The sequence below is a fragment of the Dipodomys spectabilis genome, unplaced genomic scaffold (genome assembly GCF_019054845.1).
Source record: "Dipodomys spectabilis isolate Male_0828 unplaced genomic scaffold, ASM1905484v1 ptg000089l, whole genome shotgun sequence".
NCBI classification, from domain to species: domain Eukaryota; kingdom Metazoa; phylum Chordata; class Mammalia; order Rodentia; family Heteromyidae; genus Dipodomys; species Dipodomys spectabilis.
In genome coordinates, this window is record NW_024870766.1 from 22,782,963 (window position 1) to 22,794,571 (window position 11,609).

The 11,609-nt window shown below is 41.1% G+C and overlaps 1 protein-coding gene across 1 annotated transcript; it reads left to right on the forward strand.

Moving 5' to 3' along the window:
* Window positions 1-4,011: 4,011 nt before the first annotated feature.
* Window positions 4,012-11,329, forward strand: LOC122111809 (adseverin-like; the record flags this gene model as incomplete). The annotated part of the gene is made up of 2 exons (XM_042684532.1): window positions 4,012-4,299; window positions 11,175-11,329. Coding segments are annotated over exons 1-2 (354 nt in total), but the record flags the coding sequence as incomplete, so codon positions are not given.
* Between the last annotated feature and the right edge of the window lie 280 nt (window positions 11,330-11,609).

Genomic DNA, 11,609 nt, shown 5'->3' on the forward strand with positions numbered 1-11,609 from the left:
CCTAACTTACTTTGTTTTGTTTAGGAAAAAAAGAGTAGATAATAAATCTCAACAGCCGGAATTAATACAAAATAGAAAAATTCTTGTTTTCTAGTAGGGTTTAGTGGGGGTGGGGTGGGGGCCATGTTTTGTGTGTGCCAGTACTGGAACTTGAGCTCAAGGCCTTGCTCTTTTGCTTAACTTTGTCAGTTATGGCTGCATCTCTACCACTTGAGGCATATCTGTAGTCTAGTATTGGAGTTGGAACACAGAGTCTCCTGCTTGGTAGACTAGTGTAGTGCCCTGTGAGCCACACCCTTAGTCAATCCCTCCTTCCCCCGCCCCCCACACACATAGAAATAGAACAGTGGAACCAGATACCATGTGTGAAGAGATACCTTCTGTGAAGGGGCAATTACTGTAATTCAGAGGAAGAGAAAAAGCTGACATAGAATTTGTGTTCTTAAATGAACAGTGACCTTTGGTGGAGGGAGCCAAGGAAACACATAATAATGCTTAGATCTGAATGTGTTCCTCCCAATGGCTTGTATTGGACACGCAATCCCCACCCAGCAGTGTGTTAAGAGATGGGACCTTTGAGATGTGATTGGGCTGAGGGCTGTGGCTGGATTAATGGTGATCAAAGGGCCTGCTGCTGCAAGCTCCATCTCTGCCTTGCTTTTCTTGATCTCTTTCTTACCTTTCTGCCTTCCATCACGAGGTGATGCAGCAAGAAGGCCCTTGCCCCATGTAAGAAAGACACTGCAACCAGCTTCTTCAGAGTTGTAAGAGGTAAATTTTTTTCTTGGTACAATCTGAGATAACAATACAAAATGGGCTAAGATACAGTCTGACTTCTTGACACACCTCTCCCTTTTGGTTTCCAAACAACCCCCCAGAGTAGAGGGCATGTAGATCAGGCTCCAGGAAGGCTATAAGGCGAAGAAGGCAGGAAAAGGAATCTAGAAGACCAAAGGGAAATGTACCACCACATAAGAGTAATTCCTAACTACTGAGCACTTTCTATATAAAAGTCACACATGTTTAACTTCTGTAAACCCATTAAATTCATGTAGCCATCTGATAAGAAGAATACTATAATAATCTCATTTTGTGAGAGGACTCAAGGCTTGCTATACTTCACTGATTTGCAGAAAGCCCTAGAAATAAATGGAGGCAAGAACTGAATCCTGGCAGTCAATGCCACAACCTGAAGGTCGTGATTGACTTCATAATTACAGGACCATGATCAGAGCTTTTTAATTCATTTCCAACAGAGTGTCTTTGGGAGGAGTGGGGGAGGTGGGGAGAGAAGGGATAGTAGGAGAAAAACCAAGGAGGGGTAACAATGCTGGACAAGAAATGTACTCATTACCTTACTCACGTAACTGTAACCTCTCTGCACAACATCTTTACAATAAAATAAAAAATTAAAAAATGATAAAAGGAAAAAAAACAAAACCTTTTAATTCCAACTGTGTTATTTTTTATCATGATTGTGACTAATACCTGAGGGAAATGACTGAAAAGGAGGAAAGAGTATTTTGGCTTGCATGGTCACTTGGTACCATGGTTTCTGCATCATGGTGAGGCAGGACATCATGGCAGAAGGCATGTGATAGAGCAGAGATGTTTACCCCAGGGTAACTGGGAAAAAGAAGAGAGCAGAACAGGTGAAGACAGGCGTGTCTTTCCAGGACATGCCCTCAGTGACCTACTTCCTCCAAGTAGGCCTGACTTTCCAATTTCTATCATCAAGCTAGTAATCGATCAAGAGCTTCTTCTATTGATTAGGGAGCCTTCATGATTCACTCACCTCTCAAGAATTGGATCCATCATCTGAAAACCAATCATTCAACACATAATTTTTTTTTAAAATTTCTGTGCTGGTCTTGGGGTTTGAACTCCTGGCCTAGAAGATGCCCCTCAAAGCTAGCACTTGAGCCACAGCTCCATATCTGGCTTTTTACTGGTTAATTGGAGATAGGAGTCCTAAGGACTTTCCTGACTGATCTTACATTGATCTGTGATCCTCAGATCTCAGTTTCCTGGGTAGCTAGGATTACAGGTGTGAGCCATTGGGACCTTGGGAAATGAGCCTTTTTGAAGGATACTTTGTATCCCAATCATAACACTAACCTTGTCAAACTCCTAAAAATGTACCTCACATTATAATAATGTACATACATAATAAAGTCTATTTAAAATACTGGTAGTAATATTGTGTTAGCAAAACATAAACACACGTCTAATGTCTCTGAAGTCTGATAGGTTTAAATTAGCTCTGTGATTACTGGTTCCAGGAACTTCTGTAAGTTCTTCTTCCTGAGCTTTAGATATACACACAACATATATGGAGAGATTTAGAACACTGCGAATATTACAATTTCTGTTAAAATAGCTCTCTTCTATAATGTATATTCTCTATTATTGAAATTCTTGTTAGTGAAAGAGTATCTCTGGACAAGTGGACAAGAAACTGGTAACTTAATTGCCTTTATGGAAAGCAGCTAGGTGGCAGTGTGAAATGCAGATAACTTTTTTTCATATATAGTGTATTATTGAAATTTTAACATGATTATGAAAGAAAGGCATTGGATAATGATATCATTATTAGTGACCTTCAGGGATTCTTGCAATTTGAGAAACAGAATGATAGAAAATTTACAGGTATATGTAATCCTAGCTACTCAGAAGGCTGAGATCTGAGGATCACAGTCCAAAGAAAAGTTTGAGAGACTCCTATCTCCCATAAACTACTCAACACAAACAAACAAACAAAAAAACCTGGAAGTGGTGCTGTGGCTCAAGTGGTAGAGTGCTAGCTAGCTTTAAGCAGAAAGAGGCTTAGGGACCTCACCCAGGCCCGGAATTCAAGCCCCAGAACCAGCAAAACAAAAACAAAAACTACAAACAAAACAAAACAAAACACACACAAAAAAAACCCAACCAACCAACTAATCTAACAACCCCAAACAGCTTTTTTTTATCCTTTACATATTTAATGATTTTTATTCTTTTCTTCCTTTTTTTCCTCTGAGTTTTTCTCTCTGTGGTGCCAGGTGACTTTGTTTTTCAGGAAGAGCAGATACCTTTGCCATACCCGTTTCTGTGAAATAAATGCCAAGATGACTTTTCATCTGCATTCGATCGTGCTTTACCTCTACTGCCAAAGCGAAAACTGCAGGTAAAACAATGAAAAAACGAATACCTTGCAGCCAGAGAGTGGGTACATCAAAAGGCAGGTCAAGAAGCACAAGAAGCAGGTCAAGAAGCCACAAAGAAACCTATGCGAGAGCATCGCAGGAGGCTTTCTACAGATTTTCTCCCTGACTTTCGTGGCTGGAGGAGGCAGGTGGTGGGAGGATCTAATCCAGGCTCTGGATCGCCAGGGGATTTGCAGAAGCTCTGTCTCCTGGGTCGGGCATGCTAGGTCTTTCAGGTTTCATCTTGTTTTACATGATGTTTTCAACCTGGGAAGACGCAGAAGAAGAGAAACTTAGGCCATCTGGAAAAGTTGGTTAAGACATTTTCAACACAGATGAAGTAAAAATTCTCCTGGGCATGGGAGCATACAATCATGATTACGGCACAGGGTTCAGTAGGGTTGGTCTTGATCTCAGAAAGGATGATTCCAGAAAACACAGGTATGCCTTTCTAGGTCGTTGCCCTCTAGGATCAGGCACCCTGAGAACCCAGAAATAACAGCATTAGCCGGGGCAGGGAAAACCTGGGCAAGCGGGCGGGGGTGTGTGTGCACCAGGGTGTGCCAAACAGGTTTACACAGCAGTCTTTTGCATCTGTTGCCAAAGTGACCTTTTTTTCTGGTTTTAGAAGGCATTTCCAAGGGTATCCACAAGTCCTCTCTAAAAATCTCAAGACTTGGGGGACGCGGGCGCCTTTCTGGTCCGAGGTGACGGGCGTGGCAGCGCCTGCTTCGCTCCTGCGCGTCCCGCCCGAGCACAGAGCCCCTCCCGATTCCAGGCCCCGCCTCTGCTTAAGGAGAACCCTATAAAATCTCGGACGAACAGGGTCCCTCCTATGGGCCTGGGTTTGGTCAGGCTCTTGAGCATCTAACCCTTCTCTCTCTCTCTCTGGTCGTCGTGTGGCAAGCGGGCACCATGGCCCAGAAACTGTACCATCAGGAGTTCGCCCGAGCGGGCAAGCAGACTGGGGTGCAGGTGTGGAGGATCGAGAAGCTGGAGCTGGTGCCGGTGCCCGACAGTGCCTACGGCGACTTCTACGTTGGGGACGCCTACCTGGTGCTGCACACGGTCCAGGCGAGCCGAGGCTTCTTCTACCGCTTGCACTTCTGGCTGGGTGAGCGCGCCCCCATCGCGCGCAGGTTGGGGAAGGGAGGACGCGGGGATCCGAGCACCGCACGCGCAGGGGGTCCTGGCGCTGGCCCCGCGCGCTCGGCGGCTCTGGAGGTGACCCGTCGGGCTGGTCACGCCCTTCACCTTCTCCTAGCCCGAGTCCACTCCTTTGCTGCTGCAAATTGGGACGTGCACAAAGTCGGGAGGAGATTCACGCCACTGACGTTGACCTTTGGCAAGTCATTTCCTGGGCTTTAGTTCTTGGGTTTTCTCCCCGACTTCCAGCTCCAAACCCCAACTCCTGCCCTCTGAGGGGCTCTGCCTCTGAGCCTGCTGGTGCTGGCCAAGTCCTGTTCACGGTTCCCCGGCAAGTTCAGTCTTGGTTTCTCTGGCAAGGATGGAGGTGAAGTCAAACAAGTTTGTGGGCATTTCCCTCAGGAAGTTTTCTTCTTTTATTAAAAATGAATTTATTCTTACTGGTTGCCTTGGGATGCCAGCACCATGAATGGCAGGGATTAGCATTTGGGGGGAGGACCTCTTTAAATCAAGATTCTCCCTACACCTTACCGCTCCCATGTTTGGGAAACAAAGTTGCATATATTGCTTATATACATAAGTGGTCCTACATGGCTACTTTGTTTATTTAGACTGGCTGTTTTGTTGGTCACTGTTAGCTTAGTATTTATCTGCTTTAACGAGGACACTGTGGAACAGAACAGCTCCGCAGTGGTAATTATTTGTGGGCTGCTTCGGTGCCAGGCTTTCAGGACACTGAGCCTTGTGTGTTCTACTTTTTCCACCTTCTGCTTTTATGCGTAAACATCCTGAGTGTCCAGCCTCTCCCTGTGAGGTCCTGTGCCAGTGGGCACACCCCATCGAACAACGTGCCGATTATCTGAGCCTTCTTGCCTTCTCTTACAACTAGTTTACCTCTGTCCTACTAGTGTTTCTTTCCATTTGCTTTTTATTCTTGAGCTCCAGGGGGAAAAAGCTAAAAACTACACAAAACCACACTCATGGTGTTTTCATACGTCTTTGAGAGCCAAGATTTTAATTTCTAACATCTGAAGATTAAACACACACACACACACACACACACACACACACACACAAATAGTCACTGAGAAGTGACTTCTTAAACGTACACACACACACACACACATACACACACACACACACAGAGCGGGCTTTAGGGGAAAGGAGAAATGCACAGAGGAAGACAACATTTCTCCTGGCAGCATTTGCTTGCTGTAATTGTGTGCTGGCTTGAGGTGGTTGGGGAGGCTGAGGCTGAGTTTCAAACATATTTTGGTTCCCCCTTGCAATCTCATTATTCCAGTGTCCTAACACACAGCAACCTCCATGTTTCACATGGGAAAATGGGGAGATGCCAGTAGACACTCCATATTCATGAATAAACGATGCTAGATAGTAGAGTGGCATCTTCAGTGCAGCTTTTCCATTCAGATTTTGGATCTGGACTCCATCAGAATCTGATATATGCCATTTAAGTGGGTTTAAATGTGAGAGAACACTACCCCTTGCTGAGCCCAGCAGCTGAGTTTGAGTCTGTCAGAAGAGTGCACACAGACTAACGGTAGTTCTTTCATTCTGGGAGTAGATTCTTTCAGCACTATGTTCTGTTGGTTTATAAGTTCACTGTTAGGTCTCAGCTGCTCATTTAGTGCTTACCATCTTCTAAAATGTAATAGGAAGGGCTTTGGACAAAGCACGTGGTGATCTTAAAGATCTGCAAAAATGGATGGTAATGGCACATTAGAATCTGATTCATTCTATAACCATTCTGTGTGCCCAGCACTTTAGGATATGAATAATTTATGAAACTTCCCTGAGACTTTACCATCTCAAAGGTGTATTAAGACAGAAGATGATCTAATCTTGGTCACATATGATAAGAACCTTGAAAGATATGCAGAGTGTCTTTGGTTATGGGAAGCAGAGAAGCCTTCACGGGAACAGGAAGTTAGTTGGAAAGGTTCTTGTGCCAAAAGAAGTCACAGGGAGATGAAAAAGTATTAAGTCTAAGAGTCAACAAGTCCTTCAGAGGGAATTACCCAGCAGCTTTGCTTACTTCATTTCCCTAAGCAAATTGAATTTCATCTAAATCAAGCTGAGACCTAAATTAGGATAAATCCATCAGAAAGACAAGTTGAGAAAGTTCCAGGTGGGAATGCTGGAAACTCAAGAGAAAAGAAAACTTGATTAGCAGAAATCAAAACATTAACTGAAAATAAGAGAAGTTAAAGTGGAACTGGGATGGAAATAACTCATGGCCTCGGAATAAGGAAACTGTCCAAGTAGCAAGAAGGAAGAGGAAATATGGAGAAATTCAATCTAAAATGAGGAAGAATCAAGAGTTATCATTCCAGGTCTCTTCCTGGATGTTTCCATAACACAATGCCATGTCTCATATTATCTGTTGTGGCACCTTGTATTAGTGTTATATACTTAAATGTAAGGCAAGCAAGAATTGTAAGCAACTTAAAACTTTTATTTCAGCTCTTTTCCTTTTTCTCCGTCTCTTCTTCCTCCTCATCTTCTTTCTCTTTTCTACCCCCTCTTCCTCTTCCTTCTCCTCCTCTTCCTTCTTCTCCTTCTTCATGATTCTAGAGATTGAACTCAGGGCCTTATGCTTGCTAGGCAAGCACTTTGTTACTTGAGCCATGCATCCAGTTTTTTTGCTTTTAGCGTTTGCTAGATAGTCTTGTATTAATTTTCTCCAGGATACTTTCAGACCATGGTCTGAATGGGAATACAAATGTAAAATGGTACACCACTCTGGCAAACATTTAGTAATTTCTTTCAAAAACATGTGAGTACCAGATGAATAGTAGGTGCATTCATGAGCATTTGTGCCAGATAATTAAACATTTAGTTTCATACTAAAATCCATGCATGAATGGCCATAAAGACTTTATTTAAATAACACACAACTCAAATTGTCCCAGATACCCTTTAATAGGTGACTTGTTTGATAAATTTTAAGATATCCATACCACAAAAACTAGCAAGCTATTGATGTACAACATAAATGAATCTCCAGGGAATTATACTGAGCTTAAAAAGGTTCTAGGAGCCACTAGTGGCTCACGCCTGTAATTCTAACTACTTAGGAGGCTGAGATATGAGGATTGCAATTCAAAGTGAGACCAGTTAGGAAACTCTGTGAGACTCTAATCTCCAATTAACCATCAGAAAACCAAAAGTGGAGCTGTGGCTCAAAGTGGTAGAGTACTAGTCTTGAGCACAAGAGTTCAGGGATAATGCCAAGGCCCCAAGTCCAAGTTCCATGACTGACCAAAAACAAAGAACAAACAAACAAAAAACCAGTTATAGGATTCCATTTGTATATTTGGAAATGACCAAGTTTTAGATCTGGTATTGCCAAGAGGGGAAGGATAGAGTGGGTAGTGAAGGCAGAAGGTGGGTAGAGAACTAAAGGCAACATAAGAGAACTCTTTGGCTGTGAACTCTACAGGAACTTGCTGTGAAGGCAGATCTATGAGCACGCATGTTATAAATCTGTGCAGAACTTGATGTCCACAAACACTGCAATGAGTGCAAGTAAATCTAGGGAATGAAGAACATGTAAGGTGGATTGTGTGGAAATGAGTGTCTGATTATGCTATTCTGTACTTATTTCCTTTTACTATACTCTGAGAATACTAACCCACGCTATTGTTATACAAACTGGTACTATTATCAGAAACAGGGTCTGATTACCAGGAGACAGTTTTATTACTCCAGCTCTTGGTAAGCCCTAATAATAGGGAGCGCAATTCCCCTCCCCCGTGCTTCTTCAAGATTACTTTAGTTTCGCTAGCCTCTGCCTTCCCATATAAATTTAGCAATAAGTATGTATATGTCTATAATAAACCTTACTGAAATTTTGACAAGCATAGCATTAGGCTGAGAGATAATTTGGGGGAGAATTGACATCCTTTTTATGTCTTCCAATCCATGAATGCTTTGGCTTTATATCTGTTCAGATCTTCTTTGATTATTTTCATCACCGTTTTGTACATTCAGCCTTCATATATCATACCTGTTTTGTTAAATACATACCTGAGTACTGGATTGGAGTAATGTTCAATAGTAGAGCATCGGAGCAGCTAACATGAGGCCCTGAATTCAAAATCCAGTACACACACACACACACACACACACACACACACACACACACACACACACAAGAAAATTAAATGAAGTTATATAAAATTCATGTACAAAGTTGCCATGTTTTAGAATACTTGCTAGAATTTCATCATGATGCAGTAAAATTATTTTTGCTCTTATGATTTATTGAGCTATGGATATAGCTAGCTCATGAACGTAATACTGCATATACTTGAAATATATAATTGCATGAATGCAGACATATGTGTCTACTCATGAAGCCATCATAGTCAAAACAATAAACATTTCAAACACACACATACACACCCCAAAATTATAATTTCTTTTTACCATTTATAATAAACCTTTTGTAAGTAATCTTGACAATGCACAAAAAGCCTTTGGAACCTATGTGTTCTGGTCTTCAATGTGAGTTATATCACCTTAGGAAAAGCAACATTTCTTGATAGAGGAAATGTTAGATTATCTCCTCTTCTTCCTGTCCTCCAATTCTTTATTTTCTAACATCTTCCTCTTCCTTTGTGTCTGTTTGTGGTGTGTATGTGTGTGTGTATGTATGTATGTGTATAACAAAAGTATATTTTGTGTGTTTTTATAATGATGCAGTGGAATTTGATCCTCATTTCACATTCAAAATCTGATAGTGATTTCATTAAGTCCTTGCAACCTCGTTAAGGAAAGAACTGTTTATTCATTCCCTCGCTTAGCACAGTACTAAACTTGTACAAATGAAAGAATCATTAATTTTTAAATGAACGAATTCATTAACTTCATGACTATCATTTATATCTATCTAAAGAAATTTGTTTTCACTTGTCATGTAAGAATGTTTTTTGTCAAATCCATCACTTACGGTAATGACAGCTATCTCTTAAGTTTTTCTCTTAAAGCACCTCCCTACAACATCTATATATCTGTTGTCTTTGGTATTCTTGGAGTTGGAAAAATGGACAGAAGATTGATGCTAGTGTATTAACACTACATATGTTTCTATGTACATGTGTTTTTAGGAAATTCACAAAACTTTTATTATGTCAAGTATTTTTTTAGGTACAGAATTTTCTTTTTCTTGAGAAAATCCTATTGCCCAGACAGCCTTTAAACATGAGAGAGGAGGGCTGGGAAGGTGGCTCAGTGGTAGAGTGCTTGCCTTGCATGCATGAGACCCTGGGTTTGATTCCTCAGCACCACATAAGCAGAAAAAGCCAGAAGTGGTGCTGTGGCTCAAGTGGTAGAGTGCTAGCCTTGAGCTGAAGAGCTGAGGGACAGCGCCCAGGCCTAGAGTTCAGGCCTTGCGACCGACAAAACAAAACAAAACATGAGAGCGGAACTGTAAACAAATTACCTCTTTAATATAGTTAACTGATTTCTTGAATTTTGGTGACTTCAATTAAGATTGAACTACTATCATAGCGTCTAAACTTTTTTTTTGACTTAGTTATCCATGGGGGCAAATGAACATATCCTATCACCCCCAAATTTTGTTACTAAGGAAAGTTGGAATCTTTTTTTAAAAACTTTCCTACACATGGTATTTCCTACAAGCCTTTCCTTTAGCATCACACAAAACCTGTGCCTGGTTCATTTTTTGCCAAAGGTTCTCTTAGGACCTCAGGAAAGTTATTCAGCTTCTCCAAGCTTCCATCTCCTCTTCTGTACCAGGGTAGAACATAGATTCTATTTCCTGGGGTTACTTGAAGATTATTCATGTCAAACATTAGCACAATGTGAGGCCCATAATCAGGGCATGGTGAACACTAGCTGTTATTTCTGAAATCAGTTGTGATTTTTATGCAGCTTACATGTAGTAAGGTTTTTGATTTTTCTTTTGTTTTTTTTTTTTTGTTTTTTTTTTCAGGTAAGGGATAGGTTTATTCAGTAGACCTGCTGGGACCAGGCAAGGTTGGCACTCCACATGGGAAAGGCCTGGGAATGAGAGAGAGCTGGGAAAGAGAGGAAAGAGAGAGGAAAGAGCTAGAGCAGAGAGAGAGCTAGAAAAGAGCAGTGAGAGAGATAGAGAGCTAGAAAAGAGCAGCAAGAGAGGGCAGAGAGAACTAGAAAAGAACAGAGAGCTTCTTTTGTTTTTTAAAATAAAATTTTTGACCTCCAAACTTGCCTGGATGACATGTTTTAGAATTATGAAAATTAGTTTTCATATTGTATCTTAAAATTTTCTGGCACAAAAATCAAATACATATATGTTAGTGCCCAGGTTCCATAGTGAAACAGAGAAGATGAAGACTTTAAAACAGGGGTTAAGCCACTAGATTCATTTTTTTTTTTTTTACTTTAAAAAATTTCTGAATTCCCTGAAGTTATTTATTTAATTACAGCTCATGATGTTCACATTTATCAAAGTCACATAATGGAAGTCCCAAATTTGATGCCAGATCAATTGCAAAATATTTTCCCAGCTGGATTTTATTGACTGTACTAAATGAATATTTTTTGTGAATCTAATTGGAATACGTTGTTGATTCTATGTAAGCATATTCAAAACATGGTGTTTCTTATACAAATGTTCAAAAGACGTTATAGATTAAAAATACTAGTTTTTAGTTTCATTAGTGAAATAATATCTTGTACTCTGTTTCTATAGATCTTTCTGTAGAAGACTGTTGTATAGTTGAAAAGGAGGTTTCTGATTTCCTTCACATCAACAATTCTTCCTTCATGCTTTTTCTCCCACCATAACTGGGTGTTTTGTTGGTTTGTTTTTAGGAAGAGAATGCTCCCAGGATGAAAGCACTGCAGCTGCCATCTTCACTGTCCAGATGGATGACTATCTGGGTGGCAAGCCAGTGCAGAATAGAGAACTCCAAGGTTATGAGTCTACTGATTTTGTGGGCTATTTCAAAGGAGGGTTGAAGTACAAGGTAAGCACCTCTTCAGAAGTTTATGACAGTTTCTTCCCCTGTCCGTCCATGCCAAATATGTTCATGGAGTTAATTAACTTCAAGCTGTATTTTGGGGTTAGGTGAAGGTGGGTCTCGAACTCAGGACCTGGTTGCTCTTTCTTAGCTTTTCCACTCGTGGCTGGCACTCTATCATTTCAGCCACACCTCCACTCCTGGCTTTTTGGTGGTTAATTGGAAAAAGTCTCATGGGTTTCTCTACCTGGGCTAATTTCAAACCATGATTTGAAGATCTTAGTTT